The sequence below is a fragment of the Panthera tigris genome, chromosome A1 (assembly GCF_018350195.1).
Source record: "Panthera tigris isolate Pti1 chromosome A1, P.tigris_Pti1_mat1.1, whole genome shotgun sequence".
In the NCBI taxonomy this organism is placed as follows: Eukaryota; Metazoa; Chordata; class Mammalia; order Carnivora; family Felidae; genus Panthera; species Panthera tigris.
In genome coordinates, this window is record NC_056660.1 from 138542676 (window position 1) to 138565609 (window position 22934).

At 36.8% G+C, this 22934-nt stretch overlaps 1 protein-coding gene and 1 pseudogene across 9 annotated transcripts in view; one reads left to right on the forward strand and one right to left on the reverse strand.

Moving 5' to 3' along the window:
• Positions 1-272: 272 nt before the first annotated feature.
• Positions 273-22934, reverse strand: part of FAM169A (family with sequence similarity 169 member A) — a 94825-nt gene continuing 72163 nt past the window's right edge. For all 9 annotated transcript variants that reach the window (XM_015536546.2, XM_042988418.1, XM_042988397.1 and 6 more), the window contains 7 exons: positions 18026-18154; positions 17380-17492; positions 14194-14233; positions 13259-13409; positions 9215-9371; positions 5445-5648; positions 273-4339 (listed from right to left, as the gene is read on the reverse strand). In XM_015536546.2, the coding sequence (XP_015392032.1) occupies positions 3791-4339; positions 5445-5648; positions 9215-9371; positions 13259-13409; positions 14194-14233; positions 17380-17492; positions 18026-18154 (1343 nt within the window). In that variant the 3' untranslated portion in view covers positions 273-3790. The remainder of the gene's footprint in view (positions 4340-5444; positions 5649-9214; positions 9372-13258; positions 13410-14193; positions 14234-17379; positions 17493-18025; positions 18155-22934) is intronic.
• LOC102957663 lies at positions 9827-11276 on the forward strand (annotated as a pseudogene).

Sequence of the window (22934 nt, forward strand, 5' to 3'; positions counted from 1 at the left end):
CTGTATTTTCTACTCAAAATATATGGAAAAAAATACACTAAAATGTTTATACTTTCATATATTTAACAGGGTTAAAAATGTAAGTAATTCCAGGTAAAAGTTTTAAAAACACTGCACTGATGCTCTTTATGAGCAATTTGTTTGCAGTTAACTTGAATGATATAAAAAAGATAATGTTTCAGGTTTTGTAACTTAGTCAAAGTGCTCTTGTGATGTGAATGTTTGTAGCTCTGAGCTTTTAAGGTGTAACATCACATTAATCTATAATCACGTTAATGGTTTTAAATTGTTTATTTTTAAAGTCTGTCTTGAAAGTACAACCAATGTGATTAATTGTGCCTTTAACAAAATTATTTTATGTCTAAACAAATTCAGTTATCAAAACACAGGCCAGGAAACGATCACAAAACATACTACTATTAAAACTTAAAAAACAAAACAAAAAAAACTACCAAGAAAACAAACATGAGTACCTCAGTAAGACTTGCTCTTCTAAATAACGTAACATCTTTCCTAAATACTGTAAACATAGAAGTTTTAGAACACATACACACTTAGGAAAAGAAAGCCTATTTCCTTGGGAATGACTATCCAGTATGATACAATTACTTTAGGATGACAGAAGCTGAACTTTTCTTAACAATTAAGATTTTAACGACTGATTTTTGCCACTAATAGAAATGGGGAATGTGTGAATGACTATGTTTTGGAAGGTGGGGGGAAAAAAAGGTTAAAGGTAAGCACAATACTACAGAACTAAGGTCCGCTTATCTTTTAGAACCCAAAATAAGCAAATTAACTATCATGTACAAAGAAAGCTTGATATTAAATATACCAACAGAAGCCTAACATTTGTAACTAATAACACTCATGAAAGACTGGCTAACACCCTAACATCAGATTAGCCACTAGTGGACATACAAGGCAGAAATTTCTAAAATGCTATTACACAGATGGGTAATGTTAGTATAAATTCTTTATTTACATTAAGATCTGTATCAGTTTGCTGGTGTGACCAAACCTTAGAAGGTAATCCCTAACGGTAAAGCAGTACTTAATAGCAGGTATTCAGATACTACGTTAAGACTCAGTTTGATGTAATCATAAACCTTCAAGATAATTTTCTAAAGTCACTGAAACAATTTTAGGTAGTGTCCTGGTGGTCAGCTAAAAGTGAACCATTGATCACCAGTAATTGTTACCTTGCCATGTTCATTCTGCAGTGAATGGAAACACCATGAATATAGACATTTTAAGTAGAAGACTGACATTCTGTCATGCTATTTGATTTTATAAAAAATCATAATAGATCCTCTCACCTTTAAAAGTTGTAGAGGAGCTTTATAATAAATTCTTAAATATATTTCTGTGATGTCTAGCAACTGGAGAATTTAAACTTGAAAGCAGAACTAAAATTTTGCTAATATATATGTTTTATATTACATAAGGAAATATATAAGTATTTACACAAACTGAAGTGAAATCTTTTCCAGAAATAAAACTTCTAAACAGAAAAAAGCAGTCCACAAAGGACTATAGCATGTGACTAGACACTCAACAACTAGACTGGCTGGCTGAAATCAGATTTCAGTCCTCTCTAATTCTGAAGTTTTTCCAATGCCTTGGCAAAAACTAGGTATCTGATTCGTTTTATTCAGATTCCTTATTGAGGACAAATTTTGTTATCAATTCTATACTCACTGAGTACAGAACTCATTTACTGGACACGAACATGTTACCATGACAGTAAGGTTTTTCTACGTGACCTCACTTTCTCTACCATCTACAAACCCCCAAAATAACATTCTCTGTCAGAGATAATATGTATCAAAAGTTTTCTGGTATGCTAAGCAAAAAGTTCTGCAGTTGCTGAAAATGCTCTTACTGTTTAAGAATAAACCAAACAAGTTTAACAAGGTGAGTGTATACTGTTAGTCCTCACTTACACACGAATAACTGATTATTTTGTGAACTCAGCAACTATATATTCACCTATCAAGAGTTGTCAGCTCAAATTTCTTAAACTATACCCGAGAATAATGAATAGTCCAAGTAAAAAAGTAAAATATCTAAGTGTTAGGTTTTTAAATCTATTGTAAGAAATTAAAAATGGAAAGGTTAAGAATTTACTAAATCTTCCTATCTTTATTTCCCTAATTGTGGTAGTAAAGTTTCTCACAAAATCTATAAAACGGCATCAACATGATAGATACACTAGTACTAGTACCAGTCATACTTATTTTTTCGACTAATCAGCATTTGTTCAGAAAACAAATGGCCAAAGTGCTTTAATTTTTCATCTGGAGTAAAGTCATCTGGCTTGCCTCTGACCAGTAACGAAGGAAAATGTAGGGGATACAAGCATTCAAAATTTACTGTCATTTTACCTGCTTAAACAATTAGCTTATTAGATCTAAAATATCAGTATCTCAAAATAAAATTTAATGACCTCACCTGACCATAGACTAGGATAAAGCATTCAACATCAATCCTTAGCACCTCAGATAACGGCAGAAAGACTTAACGTTTTGTTTTTTTCCATGTAAAGACCAATTCTGTTTTAAAAACAAGCTAAATGGTCTCAAAGCATTCTCCACAAGAAGCGCAAATCTGAGCACACCTAATACTTCATGAGAATTTTTTTTTTAATTTTCCTAGGCAAAAGCCTTTGCTACAGTAACAATGTATATATACAGGCTAGCTTGTAACCTGTCCTCAAGAACAAATTAAGAGTGAGCAAGACCAGAGCAACACCCAAAGCCTCCAATTTGATATAAGCTTTTAACTGTAGCTCCCTAGGCAGATTTATTCTTGTCATCTGGATCTAAGGTGGTGGGGGCATGGTCCAAATCTACCCAGGTGTGGATGCCAAGGATATAAGCTGGCAGACAGGCAGGCAGACCTTTTGGTAGGAATCACTCTCTTGAGTTACGGAAGTGGACAAAAGCTGAGGAGAATATACAACTCTAGAGTAAAGGCAGTGGCAGAATCAAGGAGAAGCCTGAGGAAGGGTTCTCACACTTCTGAAGTATACATGTTAATTGGATGAGGACAAAAGTATAGCCCCCAGCTTCAAATGAAATGTATATAATCATGAGTGCCGACATGCCGAAGTTAAGTCCCTAGCAGTATTGTTAGTATAAGATGTTGTAAAGATGGAATTGGAAACAGATTTTGTACCTTTCCTCAGACACAAGTCAAAGGAGGAAACAGCATCTACACAGCTACGAATCAGGAGGCCAAAATACCACCTTCATAAACCCTTCACCATAAACTTCTGTATTTGTGCTGTCATTTAGTTGAAGTATATTTTCACGTACTGACATTTTTGTTTTGACATGCCTACATTTTAAAAAATGATTAGTTTTGATTTTTTAAGATAAAACTTCCGGAACCTTCACCAAGTTTACTATTAAAATCCATAGTATAAAAGATTTCTGTGATCCTTACAAGTAATGGAAAGCCTACTACTTTCAGCTTAATTTATATTTTCTGAAATACTAATGGTCAGGTGTCCCAATTGTTAAAGAAAATATAGTATGATCTGGTTTCCCCAAATCGAAACATGGTTAATAAAAATAAAAAATTGTACTTACACCAAACAGCCTGAAAAATTAAAAAGAATGGTGAATCCTAGGTCCTAAGGGGGAGGGAAAACTGGCATCATAAATAAGTTCAAAGTAAAATTTTAGAATTTTTGCCCTGTGCCCCATGCCATTTATTACCATATTTTAAAAACAACAATTATGTTACAAAGAAGAGGGTTCTAGCATCTGCATTTCTTCTTGACTCATGTCAGCTTTGCTTTCTTCTTAGCAGGTCCTTTATGCCCTTTGGCCTTCCTTCTTAAATTCCGCCTGTCGACCACAGGCACCTCCACCTCTATCTCCTCTGAGCTGCTATCCACAGTTTTCTCTGCTGACTGTGTAAACTGATCCAGTTGCTCCGAAGACGCTTCAGACTGTTCCTCTGACTGGTTCTTCTGTCCCGCGTTCTGTGCAAATGGCACATCTTCAAGTTCAACCTCTATCAAAGAACTCTGGGGAAGAGCTGTAGATGTTTCTTGGGGCTCAGGTACCCCCTCCTCACCCTGGTCTTCCAATGAAGAAGTAGTATTGGGCGATAAATTTTCAGAGATGGACTCCTCAGAAAATTCAGCTATCACAGAGTTTGGAAAACCACTGTCAGATCGTTCTTCATTTGGGACAGTACCAACATTGTCTGAACTCCCAAAATGGGCTTTCTTTCTGGAAACTAGTGGTAGTTTCTCTTCAGTGTGCCCTTTTTCATCAGATGGGCCTTCGTCTAGCAACATTTCTGAGTCAGTTATATGTGAGGTCTAAAAATAAAACACCTGGTGAACAAACCTTTGCAGTACAGTTCTTACATAAATTATTCTCAGACACTAATATTCAGTGACAATGAACTGCATTTTAAAGAATTCAGTACTCAGTCACTTTCATTAATCAGGTGTGCATACTCTGAACACAAGTCAATTTTTTCAAAACTGATGTGATCATTTGACTCCTCCTTTAAAGACATAATAAAGGTACTTCGGACATTTTAAACTTCCTATGAAGTTTCTTTAAAACCATCAATGAACTAAAACTTCTTGGTGTCTTGCTCTTACTTGAGCCACAAGCAAGAGTCCTCTGGAGTGTGACACTGGGCCATCCCACTAAGTTTGACTATGACTTCACTAGATGAAAGGGAAGGGCAATGGAAATTTTATTCATTTATTTAGTGAAACACTAATAAAATAATGCCATACAAGAGTTGTTCAGCCTTAAACTGGAACATTCAAAAGTAAAAATGAAACTCCTTTTAAAATATTCCATCAGGTTTTCCCCACTCATCTAATCTCTCTCCCCAGTTAAAACGTGTTAAAATGGTCAAAGACTACGTAAGCAACAGGTATTCGAGTATTTGGTAAACTATGTTTTATCTGTTTTTCTAAGCATTTCTCTAAATCTACAAACAAAACTCATTGCAGGGCACCTGGGTGCCTCAGTTGGTTAAGTGTCCGACTCTTGATTTCGACTCCGGTCACGATCTCACGGTTTAGTTCCTGAGAATGAGTCCCATGTCGGGACTGCTCTGACAGCACAGAGCCCGCTTGGGATTCTTTCTCCCTCTCCCTCTGCCCCTACTCTGCTCATTCTCTGTCTCTCAAAATAAATTTACTTAAAATAAGTAAAATATAAAATAAAAAATTCATTTTGTTAACGTAAGTCACATATGTATGAATAAGGTTACAAAGATTAGAATTTATGGAACATTACGGATTGCATTATTTTAAAATACCTAATGTAGTGTGATAATATATAATTAATTTTCCTGAAGGACTATATATATTAAGTGGAGGAAAATATATCCACTGCAATGCCCCTTCCACGTCACCAACACTGGAACAGGTGGACTGTAAGAAATTATCTTCCTCTTACCTTATCCTGTGCAACAGTCTCAGGAGGTTTTGAAGATTCTGCCACCACTGGAACAAGAGTTGCAGAGTCTTCACTGGAATTAAAAGACTGCAATTTTGTTTCTTCATCTAAAACTTCACTAGCGGAGTCCTCCTCTTCAGTCGTAAGTGAGGCCTTCAGAGTATCATCCATTATCTCACCATTCAGAGGCTCTAATTCAGATTCCTACATGAATGGGGGGAAAAAGTAAGTCAGGATACAATTTTAAGGTAACTTATTATTTGTCATGCAAGGAGAGTCCGTTCCCAGTCTCCACCTGTCATGCACCAGGACTCAAGATAAAGTTTTACCACATTATAGGACATGAGTTAAGGAATTAGTCTGAGGAAAAGACAAACTTCTCAGGCAGGGTCGGTAAAAATGCACAAGTAACCCAAACTCCCCCTGTTCTCATGGAGACAGCAGACAGACCAGGATGCTCTGCAGACACAGCGCAGGTCTGAGATGCAGTGAAGAAACCCTGTTCCCTTCTTGTTCTTCCTTTTTATAGGGCCAGCCTGATGGGCACCTTTTCAGTAAAAAGGCACCAGAGACTAGAGCTGATGCCAGCTCTTTACACAACACTTGGTCAGCACTTGACATCTTTGGGGCCTGTGGGAAGTTACGGTTTACCCTACCAAGGGGAGAAAGCACTGCCAGTCTTGGAGGAAGCTCAGTTTGGACACAGCTTCTTGCTGGAAGAAAATAGCCCTCGATCTGAGTTCATTTTCCAGTCAACTTTCCAGTCAACTCTGGCTCACTTTTTGAACAATCCTGCTCCTTACATCACATTAAATACGGAAATATCAGTGAGCTGATGACACAAGCCCTCCAATTATGAAATTCTTCCAATGTTTATCAACACAAAATATTTCTATGTAATGTTTAGTAGTTCTAATGAATCTTAGTGAGATTCTAATAGAGGACGTTTGATTATCATTTTAAAACTTAGAAAACTGATGCACTCAAGTGTTCAGAAATAGATCTGTCTGAATTATGTAGGATCCCTACAATCATAGGGATACTGAAATCAGGACTTAGAAAAATTTTATCTGACCAGACAATATATGGAAAATAGACTGCACACAGAAGGTATTTACAATAAAGTTCATAAAATGATCAACTAAGATAGGAAAAAATGTTGAAAGAAAAAAATGAGAAAAACATAGCAAACGCTTAAAAAAAAAAACAGAATGTTGGTAACTAAAAGTGAGAAGCAGCAGAAGAGAGAAATCTGTCCCTCAAGTTTTCGGTTTGGGAACAGAATGGAAGATAAAAAAAAAAAATTACAGGAAAAAAGGCCCAATACAGAAATAATAAGAAAGGATAAAGATTATGTTGAATTTAAGAAGATAAAAGACATCTGTCTACATAAAAATATTCAGGAGACAAGCAATATTGAAGCATTACAGTCTGAATCAATATTCAAAGTCTAGAGTTACTAGTCATCCCCACAGAGATGAGAGTTCAACCACTGGATTGGATGCATTTTCAAAGGAGAGAACATGAACCAAAGAGCAACAAGTCAAGAACTGAATCTTCCAGAATGTCCACAAATAAAGAAAAAAGGAAGCAGAATAGCTAAGTAATAAATAAAGCAAAACAAAACTTCAGAGATAGGAAAAACCAAGAAACCAAAATACAGTAGTGTTATAAGGCCTACATTACACGGGACTAGAGAATATTGAAGAAGTCACAGTAATCGATCTAGGTACAGAAAGTCACTAAGTGTCACTGGTGACCTACAAGACTATGTGTGCACAGTGTATTGCTGGACAAATGAAACTGGTTACATGAAGTACGTACAGTATAATCTTAAGGATATTTTTTTTTTAAGAGAGAGAGTGAGAGCAATCACGAGTGGGGGGAGGGGCAGAGAACAAGAGTGAGAGAATCCCAAGCAGGCTCCATGCTCAGCACAGAGCCCAACATGGCGCTTGATTCCACCATCCTGGGATTATATGACCTGTGCTGAAATCAAGAGTTGGAAGCTCAACCAAGTGAGCCACCCAGGCGCCCCTAATCGTTAAGTTTTTAAGAGAACAAGACCACAAATATATATTCTCATAAACGTCTGGATGTGCATAAATCCCCTTTTTAAACATGTGCTTTACTGTCCAAATGTCCTACAACACAAGAAGAAAATGTCATTTAAAAACACAGTTTCACTGGGGCTCCTGGGTGGCTAAGTTGGTTAAGCAACTGATTTCAGCTCAGGTCATGATCTTATAGTTCGTGGGTTCAAGCCCCGCACTGGGCTTTGCATTGTGCTCCAAGCCCCGCACAGAGCCTGCTTGGTATTCACTATCTCCTCCTCTCTATCCCTCCCCCAATCAATCTCTCTCAAATAAACTTTTTTTTTTTTAATAAAAAATAAAAATATAGTTTCATGAAATAGAGGAGGCAGGAGCTAAAGTGGAGTAAGTTAAGAAAATAAAATTGGTGGGGGTGCCTGGGTGGCTAAGTTGGTTGAGTGTCCAACTTAGGCTCAGGTCATGATCTCAAGGCTGCTAAGTTGGAGCCCCGCATCGGGCTCTGTGCTGACAAGCTCAGAGCCTGGAGCCTGCTTCAGATTCTGTGTCTCCCTCTCTCTCTGCCTCTCCCTGCTCACACTATATTTCTCTCAAAAATAAGTATTTTTAAATTAAAATAAAATAAAAATGGTAATGTAGTTTCACTTATTAAGGTGCTGGCTAGACTTGGCAAACAGGTAAAAGATTTGGAAAGAAACTTAAGCATGTATGAAAGAAGAAATAAGGGATCTCTAGAGAACCAAAAGTTGAAAATACTGAAAAAAAAGAAAAGGGGGTGCCTGGGTGTCTCAGTGGGTTAAGTGTCCGACTTTTGGTTTTGGCTCAGATCATGATCTCATGGTTTTGGGGGTTTGGGTCTCACGTCAGGCTCTGTGCAGACAGCGGGGAGTCTGCTTGGGATTCTGTCTCCCTCTCTCTCTGTTCCTACCCCACTCGCACAGTCTCTGTCTCTCTCAAAATAAATAAAACTTAAAAAAAAAAAAAGAAAGAAAGAAAAAAACAAGAATAGGAAGAAACGGAAGAATCAAAAAGATAAGGATAAACACTTGAGGAACTATAGAAATCAGGCCAGATAAAGTTTCCTCATGTTTAAAAAAATGAAGTTATTTATCCAGGAATATGTAATAAATTATAGTCAAAATATATAAATATATACACACATATATATATGTATATGTATGTATATATATATATATAAATATATACACACATATAGATACTATATATATACGTATATATACAAATATATATACGTATATATCTATCTATAATTTTTGGTTTTGATGATGAATCTTATCCTTCTAGCCAACATACAGGTACAACTGAGGGCTGTGGACCTTAAGGCACTGTAACTGGTTCTACAAGGTAGACCTTACAGTCCTATGATTTGTGTCACTTCTTAAATATGTTTAATTTCTCAAATTTTGTATTTTAAAAATACTGAGGCATCTTATTACCTAAACATCCTCTATTTTATCTTTGTTGTAAGTCAAACTTTTAAAAATTCACTTTGAAATACAAAATGATATTTGCAACTTTATCCTCTTCCCAACTCTAGTACTGGACCTTGTTTAGTATAGGTAGATGCTTTTTAGCATTAAATACAATTTCTACTACCACTCTAAAATGTATCATCATATTTTTCTAACGATATATGATTAAGAAAGTTAAAATTTAGTTTACTTTCATTCACTTTATTTGATAAGCAGGATCTCATACCTTTTCACCATCTTGCTTTTCCAGACGTGCCTGGGTTTCTGGTGCAGGCCGAGCATCCTTATCACTACTTTCGTCCTCAAATTCAATCACGCTTTGTTCGGGTTCTTCTTCCAGGAATTCTTCTGAGCTCTCTGATGTACGTACAGTAGACTCCAATCTAGAAAAGAAAAAAAATTCTTACTTGTTTTATTAAGGATGAATATAAACTTTCAGGAGTCTGTTAATCAAGTAACACTTTAAAGAATCAACTAAGTGTTGTTCAGTCAACAACTTCTGGTCCAAAGGCAGTCTCCTCTTCTTACAAACTTAGGTTCTTTCCTACCTTGTTCTCCAGTTTGAGTGGTAACGTCACCATCTCCTCAAGCATGTAAGCTAAATCCTTCTCTTACTCTACCCATTTATAAAAAGCAAAATTTGGCCCAGGAAGAAGTAGTTGTAAGGGAAACAAGCTCGCAGCTCTCCGGCTTCTGAGGTTTCAGGTCTGTAGGAAAGAGGAGGCAGCTAGTGAGTAGTATCCACTGCAGCTGGTCCTCGGCGACTCTCCTGTCGACCTCCACACGTCGTACCTGCCACCACTGTTGGTTGGAGCATTTGACATGGTGCAGCCAAGAAATGGTTACGGAGAAGCCCAGTCTGCTGCTCATAGGGTGGGAGTTTGTGAGGTAGGATTATACTTTGCAGCATAAAGCTCCAGAATATTTATGCAGGTTTTACGGAAGGAATTCTTCCTATGTTCATGCTGGAGTACATGCTAGCAGAAACCCCAGGAGGCTGCTTATGGCCAAAATGATACACAACACAAAGTATTATCTCTGAACTTCAGTGAGTATCATACTAAAATTCATCACGTGGATGCTCATGCAACCTTGAGATCGAGTAGCCGTCCAGGTCACGGGTTGGCAATCTAACAGAGGACAGCCAGAGAGGAAGTTTATACAGACCTTGGATCCGGCTTCTGAAGGATCTGTTCCAAGTAAGTTTATGTTCACAATGATGTGTTTCGTTATACAGATGAACTATTTGGTGATTCTGAATCAGAACTCAATGAAGGATCAGCAGATGAGGTAAAAAGAGAAACAAGAAGAAAGGCAGCCATCCCCAGAACCTGTACAAGAAAATGCTGATAGCGGTTACTATGAAGCTCAGCCCGTGGCTAATGGCAGAGAGGAGCCTTTGGAAGAGTCCTCTCATGAACTTGAGCCAGAATCTGAAACAAAGACTGAAGAACTAAAGCCACAAGTGCAAGAGAAGAACTTAGAAGAATTAGAGGAGAAGTCTACTTCTCCTCCTCCTTGCTGAACCTGTGTCTCTGCCACAGGAACCATCAAAGCCACGAGTTGAAGCTAAACCAGAAGTTCAGTCTCAGCCACGTTGCGTGCATGAACAACGACTCTAGAGGTACAACCCTGGTCTCCCTCCTAGAGGACCAAGACCAGGCAGAGAGATGCTGAACAGAGTGAATCTGACAACTGTAGAATAATTTGCTATCCACACAGTCATCAAATTTCTGTTGATAACCTCCCACATGATATTGATGAAAATGAACTTAAAGTTCTTCATGAGTTTTGTAAACGCTGTGGAACTGCGCATCAATACCAAGGGTTTTGGGAGAAAGCTTCCAAACTTTGTGGGTTTTGATGACTCTGAACCAGTTCAGAGAATCGTAATTGCAAAACCAATTCTGTTTTGAGGGGAAGTACGTTTAAATGTGGAAGAGGAAAAAAAACAAGAGCTGCAAGAGAGCAAGAAACCAGAGGTGGCAGTTATGATCGCAGGGATATTAGGTGCAATGATCGAGGTCCTGGTGGTCCACATGGAATAGTGGGTGGTGGAATGATGCATGACCAAGTTGGAAGAGGACCTCCTCCAAGAGGTGGCATGGCACAGAAACTAGGCTCTGGAGGAGGAACCGGGCAAATGGAAAGCTGCTTCACAGGACAACGTCACGGAAGCTCCCGTTGCCAGTCTTAGCAGTGGTACGTTATGCATCATGTTTGCATTCTTGTTAATTTTTCTTTTTCTTTGGCTTTGGAATGTGACGGCCTTTTTGATCATTTTTTGATGTGAAAAGCATCCTCTATCAGTTAAACTGAGGTGGACATTATTTCCCCAATTCCATAATAGGATTCACACTATTAATTTATAAATCTAGACTTGGAGAATTAAGGGCTGAGAAATGACCGTATCTTAAACTATCTACAACAAAATGAACTTAACAGGACATGCCCAACTGAATTCAGGTCCTCTGAGTCAAAAAAAACCCTCTGCTGCACATTTTAAGTGTTACTGTTTCTGCCTATTAATGTTGGAAACACAAACAATGCAATTTGTGCAACTGGAGAATCTTGTCTTTTTTCTTGGCTCCCCCCAAAAATACAACCGAACAGAAACTTGTTACGCACTCATCAAAAGGCACTGATGCTCACTCTGACTTCATTAACACGGACATCTGCAACAGGAGGCAACAGGGGGAAAAAAATCTTTCCTCTCTTTTTCCAGGAGAGAATAGTCTGTGAAGTGATGAGGGCATTTTATCTGCTTGCTGTGACCAGCGTGTGTACACATAAACCTTAGCAAGACTACAAGTATATTCCAGAAGGAATATAGTTATGAACCAAATAACAAAAAGAAGAACTTTAAATGCCATCGTCTTGAACACTAGACCAGATTTAGTAGCTCCATATCTAAGATTTTTCCACCTACCCCTTTTCAGTACAGGGATGGCTGGCTGCCCAACACATTACTCGTCCCCTTCCTCCTCTCTTTAAACTGTGTACAGTGAAAATGGTCTTTACTGTGTTTTTGTTCTCTGGTAATGTAATAAGCATGATGGTGCCTTCTATTAATACATCAGTCTTGCTGGTAATTCTGTACAGAATAGTGTATGAACTGCTGTGCTGCAAAGCCAAACAGCTGCAAAATGTTGAACAATCACTGAAGTATATAAAAACTGCAGTATCTTCAAAATCAGTAAAATTGACTAGCACATTAAAAAAAAAAAAGAAAAGCAAAATTCCACAATAATTCTGGGATGTTCAATTTAAAATGCACGGCTATGTTCCCTTCTAAAAAAAGTATTACATCAAAATACTGCTAAGAAAACTGTAATTATCTAACCTCTTACCTTTTCACAAATGACTAGCCTCAAATATTTAGTTATATATGCCTTGAACATAAATTTTTTACAAAAATAAACCATTTACATAATTACTCAACTATTTCAATTTAACATTATTTACATAATGAAATCAGCAGAGGTACAGAATTTTCTACTCGAGTAAAATAATTTCACAGATGAAAAGGCAAAATTATGAATGGTTAACTCAGAAACAGCAGGTAGAACTAGTAAGACAAAAATCTAGTTTTACTAAAAATTTGAAATCTTGCTTTCTTTATGATTCCAAGGAAGATAAAGGATAAAGTTTTAACCCGAGAGTTCTGTTGATTCAGCTGGCTATTAAGTTCCTAGAGGGGTTGACTGAACTTAACCACTTACGGTTATCGCTAACTTGCGTTACATCCAATAACCCAGTAAAATAAATCAGTTATAAAATAAAACTTAAGGTTTTTAAAAAACTAAACCTCAGCATTACTAAAAACTACAGCTACTGGGGCACCTGGTGGCTCAGCTGGTTAAGCTTCCTACTCTTGATCTCATCATCTTGAGTTCAAACCCCATGTTGGGCTCCACACTGGCTGTGGAGCCTACTTTAAAAACAAAACAAAACAAAACAAACAAAAAACTACAGCTACTGGCAGAGCTGGTGATAACGACTCATTTGGGATAATATAATCACTAGAAAATTCTCTTGGATTTTCACACGTTATGCGTGGCTTATTTTACTCTCTTACTTCTCACTGTAACATGTCAAAGTGACACCGCTGGTAACTGTAATCAGTAATCCTTAGAAGAATTCAAATACAGACTCTTACACCAAGGTTATGTGTACACAAACAAGGTAATAATAGACTCCACCTTAAATACTGAATACTAATTACATGAAAATAAGAATAACCAAATAATGAGAGTAAAATAAACAGTACTTGTTTATTGAAGCTGTAGGTGAAGTCTGGGGAGTCTTTTCATCTTCCCCTTGTGAACTACTAAATTCAGAATCCTGAAATCGCTTTCCAATCTTTGGCCGCTTTAGATGACTACTTCGAGTACGAGTGGAAACTGGTGTTTTATCATGACCTGAGAAAAAACCAGCAAAACTACAGTTAATTCATTATGTCTTGAAAGGATTACCTGTTACACTACACAGAAATTTAAGAACTATGCTAGCTTACATATATTGCCCCCCAATTACACATTTCTTTCTCTCATATCAGGCTAAGAAACAATGCCAATGTCTTTTTCTAAATTATGAAATAACTTTGCGTTATTCATTCCTCACATTTCTATATTGCTCTGGGCTGTGCAATATATTTTGCATTTTCATTTATATTCTCTCCCAATAATCTTGGGAAATAAATAAGGTAGGTATCACTCTCCCGATTTTACTGGTAAGGAAATGAGGAAAAGGGTGGTGTGATAGCTTGCTTTGTTCACACAGCAAGACCAGTGGTAGTGGTGGCATTAGAACTCAGCTCTAAGTTTAACAGATGACCATAGGGGAAGAGAAGGAAAAATAAGGTACAAACAGAAAGGGAGGCAAACTATAAGTGACTCTTAAATACAGAGAACAAACTAAGGGTTAATGGGGGGATTGGAGGAGAGGGGAAAATGGGTGAAAGGCATTGAGGAGGGCACTTGTTAGGATGATCACTGGATATTGTATGTAAGTGAAGAATCATGGGAATCTACTCCTGAAGCCAAGACTACACAGTATGTTGGCTAACTGGACAATTTAAAAAAAAAAAAAAAAAAAAACCACCTCACCTCTAGATCTTAGGTAAGTCTTCATTTACTCTAAGGGACATCCCCTCCCCCTAAATTCTTGTGTCTGACATACTGGTAAATCAGCTGAATTTCTTACCTTCAGAAGTACTTGCAAAGGCATCTTTTAGAGAGTCCATCTAAAACAGAGATACAGATTAAAGGCAAAACTTTTAGATCAGTTTTTCTCCCTATGAATCTACTTCACTCCGTGTCAAAGAAAACCTTTTGAAACATTTTTCAAGTAGTACTTTTTGTACTATTCATCAATTAAGGATACCTATGTAAGAAATTAAAAGGCTACGTTATAGCCTCAGGTTATGAGGCTGAGCACTTACCAAGCCATCTAGTATGTTCCAATGCGACACACAGGGGTTTCCTAGTGTTCTGTCCTCAACTACCTTCTCTTCTCTGTCCATGTGCTCTCCCTGTGTAATTCTATCTACCACCTTTACTTCAACATCTATTTGCTGATGAAAACAAATACACAATTTAATCTCCCCAACTCTTTCCTGATTTCCAAAGCTCTCTTTCAATAAAATACGTATGTCCAACCAACTTCAGAACCAACCTGTCCCAAACTGAACTCTTATCTTTTCCCAACATTATTCTCTATCTTGGTTAATGGCAATAACAATTCAGTCAGCCATTCTAGCCAAAAACCTGAGGGGGTAATGACTTCCTAACCCTCATTCGGCGAACCACGAAGCTTGTCAATTCTGACTCTAACGAATCTCTCAAAACTGTCCCCTCCTTTGTATTACCAAAGCTTTAGTTCATGCCTTTATCATCTTGAATGAGAACTAGTCCAATAGCCTCATCTCTGGTATCCCTCGTTCTAACCACATGCTCTGTAACTCCCTCCAATCTAATGAATGAAAAGCTTCCAAATCACAAAATGTGCCCACTCTCTTACTTTAAAAACAAACAAAAAAAATTTAATGGTTTATCACTGCCTAGAATACAAACTCTCAACCTCTTCGAAACCAAATGCCTCTTATGTACCAAATAGGCCATTTTCTTTCACACCTCTCCTTTTTACATGCTCACCTTTGGAAAGCTCTAACCTTTGGCACAAAACTCCCACCTACCCTTTCCAAGTCAGCTTGGTTGCTACTTTACCTATTCCACTCCTTGGGCAGAATTAGTCATACTCTGCTATGTACCTTCAATCATTTGCTATATGCTCTATTAAGGCAATTGTAATCCTGTAGTTTATTTCCTTATTTAACAGTTTCCAATAACGGACCATCTACTTCCTCCCATGCTTGTAAGAACCATATCTTTGTACATCCGGTACTTGCCACAGCATCTACTTTATTAGACCAACTACTGTTCATTTTTTATCACACACTTGCTGAAACCCTACAACAAAGTAGGCACAGAGACTTTAAGGCCTATTGATAGGACATAAACAAGGGTAAACTGTGACAGATGACTAGACAAAAATCCGGTCTTCAAGAAACCTGCAGTTCAACTAGACAAAGACACAAATAAAGATCAATAAATAAAAGATACAAAAAGTCTAAGAGAAATACATGTAATGTTTTATGTCCCCAAATAGGAAAAACCAAGTAGAAATACCATCACCACTTAAAGAATAAATCATGTATTGATCACTTCACAGTGTATATCAAAACATCAAGTGTACAACTTGTCAAAATGTGGACAATTTTTGTCAATTATACCTCTATAAAGCTAAAAAAATGTAGATCAAATAAACAAACAAGACCACTTTCCCATGTGGTTACTGATAAAAAGAGAGATTAAAAATAGTTTAATGTGAGAAATATTTTCCTTGAACTAATTAAAATCTTAATGTAATCTGAGTAAGAATTTCTAAAACCAAAGAAAATCCCATTTATGCTGCCAACCTTATGATATGGTTTAATATATATTCTCATTACACAACCCATTTATAAGTATTTGGCTTATTATTAAAGTAAATCATTGTATAGGAAGAGATTTTTTTCTACGTTCACTGACTGGTTTTATGTCTGAAAAACAGACATAAAATGTATACATACATTTATAAGTATTTGGCTTATTATTAAAGTAAATCATTGCATAGGAAGAGCTTTTTCTACATTCACTGACTGGTTTTATGTCTGAAAAACAGTACATAAATCTGAGTATATCTGAGAAATCTGGACCACAATATAATCGAACCCAGGCTTATCATGAAGTTTGAAGTTCCAAATGTAGAAAAGATTAAAACTCCTTATATGTAATTATATTATTCATGTTATCTTTAAAAATGTTTCAGGGCACCTAGGTGGCTTAGTCAGTTAAGCATCCAACTCCTGATCTCGGCTCAGGTCGTGGTCTCATGGTTTGTGAGACTGAGCCCCACGCTGACCACACGAAACGTGTTTGGGATTCTCTCCCTCTCTCTGTCCCTCCCCACTTGAGCACATGCTCTCCCTCTATCTCAAAATAAGTATATAAACAACAAAAAATGTTTCAAAAATGTTCAGTCAACACTCATGCTAATTAAGGCAGGAATACGGGGCACAAATAATTCCCCAAAGCACTTGTCCCTAAAAGGCTACCTAGTATTTGCAAAGTGCACTACATTCCACAAAGACGTAGCATATATAGCCTCAAACTTCCCACAATAACTTCACAACTTTTAACCTACAACTAATATCACTTCTAAAAATTCATCCATGCCTCAAACTTCCCAAAGTAACTTCATAACCTTTGACCTACAACTAGTATCACTTCTAAAAATTTATCCCTGCAAGGAAAGCATTACATAGGCAAAAAGATACATGTATAAATGTGTTCACTGCTGGGCCACTTATGTATGTAAAAAACTTAAGTATATAATACGTTAAAGAAATAAACAATAATATTTCCATATACTAGAATAGTATGCTGCTACTGAACAATCATGTTTTAAACAGTAATGCCATGGGAAATACTTGCAATACCATGTTAATGGAGAAAAACAGAAGCAGCACAACAGAAAACAAAATGTACACAAATACATGTAATATATATGAAATACAAATGCAAAAGTGTTCACAGTTGCTGTATCTAGGGTAGTGGAATTACAAATTTTTATTTTACTTTTTATTAGTGTGTGTGTATTCCAAATTATTCTTCAAGGAAAATTAAGTCCTTAGTAACCAATTAACAGGAAATACCAAGAAAATGAGCACAGTAAAAATTACGTAAGTTTGGTGAATGAACTGAAACATTTACAAAATCAAATATTAGCTGCATCTAGTTTAAAGAAACAGAAAAATCATTTCCTACAATAAACATACAGTGTACCTACAGTTAGCTGCATCTCACTAGACTGATTGTCTTCAGTTTCTGCTTCATATTCTGGAACAGATGCAAGACCATATTCTCCAGACATGGGTCTTTTGGCTTCATTTTGAGAAACTGCTGTGTATAGAAGAATTTTAAAAATTGTAACCTAATCAGTATTTGGTTTTAACTGTAGCGCTGTTTGTACTGATTTTCACAAAAGCCCTGAAGAGCATCCTGAACAGAGTGTGTTGAAAATCTAGGTGTGGAACATCTCCTTCATCAGTAACTTACAATGAAACCTTGAACTCACAAAAAGTATTAGTTACCTGTATTTAGTGACTATGAGGAAAGTGACTATTAGGAGGACTATGAGATCGGGAATTACCCTTTGATCCCTTGATGCCTATTCTATGCTGATATCTGGGTTTACTTCTTACCTACCAATACCTGCCAGAATGTTAGATTCTTATGGGCTATTATTCTAGGTTCCCTTATTATTAGTAACTCAAATGTTAATACATAACAAAAATTCAAACTTTAGAAAAGAGGGTCTGTTACTAGAAAGGTCGCATTACAATATACCATAACTCTGGACTGTAAGACACAACCATCAATAGGCACTTTTTTAAGCTGGACACGTGTTCAAACTGAAAACCTGTAATTCTTACCAGTAATTTTAAGCGTTTCTCTCTGTAATGCTCTGGTGACTGGTATTCGCTGGTACCAGTGTCCAACACCTTCAACTTCCCAGAGGAGTTCATGATCTCCCGGATACTTTTCAAAGTACTGCTTGCAAGCTGAAAAATACATTTAGAGTTTTCTACAAATCCCTGATATCAATTGTTTTGGAAAACAGAAAGAAGAGAAAGCTGCTACACTCACTTAAAAATGCTAAGGCAACTCAAGAAAATCACACAGCAGTCTCATTTACGAAAACTTTAACATGATCAAAAAATAAAAATCCTGATAAAAGATACGTTTCTAAAAAAAAAAAAAAAAAAAGATGCGTTTCTAGTAAGAAGTTGCTACAGCCAAGGTCAAAGAGGTTTTTGCCTGCTTTCTCCAATAGTATTTTGATGGCTTCCTGTCTTACACTTAGGTCTTTTATTCATTTTGACTTTATTTTTGTGTATGCTGTGAGAGAGTGGTTCAAGTTCATTCTTCTGTATGTCACTGTCCAGTTTTCCCAACTGGGAAAGTTGCTAAAGAAACTCTTGCTAAAGAAACTCTTTTTTCCCATTGGATATTCTTTCCTGCTTCATCAAAGATTAGTTGGTCATAGGTTTGTGAGTCCATTTCTGGGTTCTCAATTCTGTTCCATTGATCTGTGTGCCTGTTTTTGTAGCAGTACCATACGGCAGCTTTGTAATACATCTTGAAGTCCAGAATTATGATGCCTCCAGCTTTGGTTTTGTTTTTCAACATTACTTTGGCTGTTTGGGTCTTTTCTGGTTTTAGAATGGTTTGTTCTAGCTCTGTGAAGAATGCTGGCGTTATTTTGATAGGAAGTGCATTGAATGTGTAGATTGCTTTGGGTAGTATGGACACTTTAACAATATTTGTTCTTCCAAATCCATGAGTATGGAATGTTTTTCCATTTCTTTCGGTCTTCTATTTCTTTCATGAGCTTTCTATAGTTTTCAGCATAAAGATCTTGTACCTCTTTGGTTAGGTTCATTCCTAGGTATCTCATGGTTTTTCGTGCAATTGTAACTGGGATGGATTCCTTGATTTCTCTTTCTGATGCTTTCATTATTGGTGTATAGAAATGCAACTAATTTCTGTACATTGATTTTATATCCTGCAACTTTGCTGAATTCAGGTATCAGTTCTAGCAGTCTTTTGATGGGGTCTTTCATGTTCTCCATATAGAGTATCATGTCATCTAGAAGAGTGAAAGTTTTGACTTCTTCCTTGCTGATCTGGATGCCTTTTATTTCTTTTTGTTGCCTGATTGCTAAGGCTAGGATTTCCAACACTATGCTGAAAAACAATGGTGAGAGTGGACATCCCTGTCATGTTCCTGGCCTTAGAGGGAAAGTTCTCAGTTTTTCCCTATTGAGGATATTAGCTGTGGGTCTTTTGTCTATGGCCTTTATGATTTCGAGGTATGTTCCTTCTGTCCCTAGTTTGATGGCTTTTATCAAAAAAGGATGCTATAATTTGTCAAATGCTTTTTCTGAATCTATGGAGAGGATCATCTGGTACTTATCAGTTTTTTTCATTAATGTGATATATCACATTGGTTGATGTGCAGATATTGAACCAGCCCTGCAGCCCAAGAATAAATTCCACTGGATTGTGGTGAGTCATTCTTTTAATGTATTGTTGAATTTGATTTGCTAGTATCTTGTTGAGAATTTTTGCATGCATTTTCATCAGGGAAATTGGTCTGTAATTCTCCTTTTTAGTGGGGTCTTTGGTTTTGGAATTAAGAGAATGCTGGCCTCATAGAATGAGTTTGGAAGTTTTCCTTTCCATTTCTATTTTTTGGAACAGCTTCAAAACAATAGGTATTAACTCTTCTTTGAATGTTTGGTAGAACTCCCTTGGGAAGCCATCCAGCTCTAGACTCTGGCTTGTTGGGAGAGTTTTGATTAATGATTCCAATTCTTTACTGCTTATGGGTCTGTTAAAATTTTCTACTTCCTCCTGTTTCAGTTTTGGTAGTTTGTAAGTTTCTAGGAATTTGTTCGTTTCTTCCAGACTGCCCGAATTGTTGGCATATAATTGCTTATAATATTCTCTTATTATTGTATTTATTTCTGCAGTGTTGGTTGTGATCTCTCCTCTTTCATTCGTCCACAGAAACTTCTTACTAGACATGTCTCCAGAAGTAAGGGAAACAAAAGCAAAAATGAACTATTGGGACCTCATCAAGATAAAAAGCTTCTGCACAGCCAAGGAAACAATCAACAGAAATAAAAGGCAGCCTATGGAATGGGAGAAGATATCTGCAAATGGCTTATCAGATACAAGGCTAGTATCCAAAATGTGTAACGAACTTATCAAACTCCACACCCAAAAAAAACAAATAATCCAGTGAAGAAATGGGCAAAAGACATCAACAGACACTTCTCCAAAGAAGACATCCAGATGACTAAGAGACACAGGAAAAAATGCTCAACATCATCAGAGAAAATACCTATCAAAACCACAATGAGCTACCATGTCACACCTGTTAAATGGCTTAATATTAACAACTCAGGAAACAAGAGATGTTGGCGAGGATGTGGCAGAAGGGGAATCCTTTTGCACTGCTGGTGGGAATGCAAAGTGGGGCAGCCACTCTGGAAAACAGCATGGGGGTTCTTCAAAAAATTAAAAATAAAACTACCCTATGACCCACCAAGTGCACTACTAGGTATTTAGCCAAGGATACAGAAATGCTGACTCAAAGGAGCACATACACCTTTCAAATGCACCCCAATGTTTACAGCAGCACTATCAACAATAGCCAAATGATGGAAAGAGCCCAAATGCCCACTGACTGATGAATGGATAAAGAAGGTGTACACACACACACACACACACACACACACACACACACACACACAATGGAATACTACTCAGCAATGAAAAGAATGAAATCTTGCCATTTACAACAACGTAGATGGAACCAGAGTTTATTATGCTAAGCAAAATAAGTCAGATAAAGATAAATATCACATGGTATCACTCATATGTGGAATTTAAGAGACAAAACAGATGAACATGGGGAAGGGAAGCAAAAATAAGATAAAAACAGAGGGAGAGACAAACGATAAGAGACTCTCAAATACAGAGAACTGAGGACTGGTGGAGGGGTGCTGGGAGGGGGGAATGGGCCAAATGGGGGATGGGCATTAAGGAAGGCACTCGTTGGGATGACCCCTGGGTATTATATGTAACGGATGAATCACTAAATTCTACTCCTGAAACCATTGTTATACCATATGTTAACTAGGATTTAAATAAAATTTAAAAATAAAAATAACCCCCCCCCAAAATAAGATGCACATCACTTAAAGAGAAAATTACTAAATGTTACTAGAGGGCATAAAATTAAAACAAAAGGATTATTAAACTCAACAGTGTAAAACCACCAATTATTCAGTAAATTCTATGCAATTTAAAACAAATTCCCAACAAGTTTATTTTTTAGGAAAACTTTTCAAGAACTTGATCCCAAATTCAAAATGAAAGAACAAAGGGTTAAGAAAGGATATGGAAGAAAAGGAGGGGGAAAAAATTAAAATACTAGGGGGAAACATCCACCAGGAAACAACCACACATACTTTAAAAACTTGGCAAATGATAGAGAAGGTATTACATCTCAGGGGGGAACAGATAAACTATCAAAATAGTAATGCTAGAACAAAAATCCATACAGAAGAAAATAAAAGTCAGATCTTGACCTCACATCAACACCATTCATATCATTAAATTCTAGATGGATTCTTAGACCTATTAAGAAAAGCAAAATGTTTAAAAGAAGACCTAACAGGAGGGCCCCTGCTAGCTCAGTCAGAAGAGCATGTGACTCTTGATCTTGGGATCACCAGTTTGAGTCCTACGCTGGGTGCAGAGATTAAATAAAACTTTTAAAAAATACAAAAGAAAAACAAATACAAAAGAAAACATAAGAGAATACCTCTGGGACATTACAGTGCTAAACAATTTCTCATGAAAGATTAAAAAAAAGTCACAATCCATAATGAAATATTATGATAAAGTTTAAAACTTACATCAGCAACAATGCAACAGAACTTTCTACAATAATGGAAACGTCTTGGGGGCACCTGGGTGGCTCAGCTGGTTGAGTGTTTGACTTGGGCTCAGGTCATGATCTCGTGGTTTGTGAGCTCGAGCCCTGCATCGAGCTCTGTACTGACAGCTCAAAGCCTGGAGCCTGCTTTGGATTCTGTGTCTCCCTCTCTCTCTGCCCCTCCCCGACTTATACTCTGTCTCTCTCAAAAATAAATAAAAATAAACATTAAAAAATGTTTTAAAAAAGTAATAATGGAAACGTCTTATGTCATCACCATGAATACAGTAGCCACTACTAGTCCCATGAGGCTACTGAGGAACTGAATGTATAATCCCATTTAACTTTAACTAAATTGAAACTATATTTAATTTATATTAGTGACTGCTTTACTGGACATCATAGTTTTATATTAAAAACATACCATAAAGACAAAGATTAGGAGATCTTCAGAATAAAACAAAGGGTTAGTATTCTAAGCATATTTTAAATAAATCCTAAAATCGCATTAGAAAGATAAAATGATCCCAGAGAGAAATTGGTAGAGGCTACGAAAAGGTTATTCACACATAATGCAAACTGAAAGATCACTTAACAAAAGAAGGTAAACCTCACTAGCTGCCAAGGAAATGCAAGATGAAACAGTAAGACACCATTTTCACACCCATCAGATAATAACAAGCATCCAAAGAATAAGGAAAATGGAAACTCCCACACTCTGCTGGTGTGAGAACAATTTTGCAATAGTTAGTAAAGTTGGAAAGATGTGTTTTATGCTCCAACTCTACTTCTGGATATGCACCCTAAAGACTTACACATATGCACAAGAA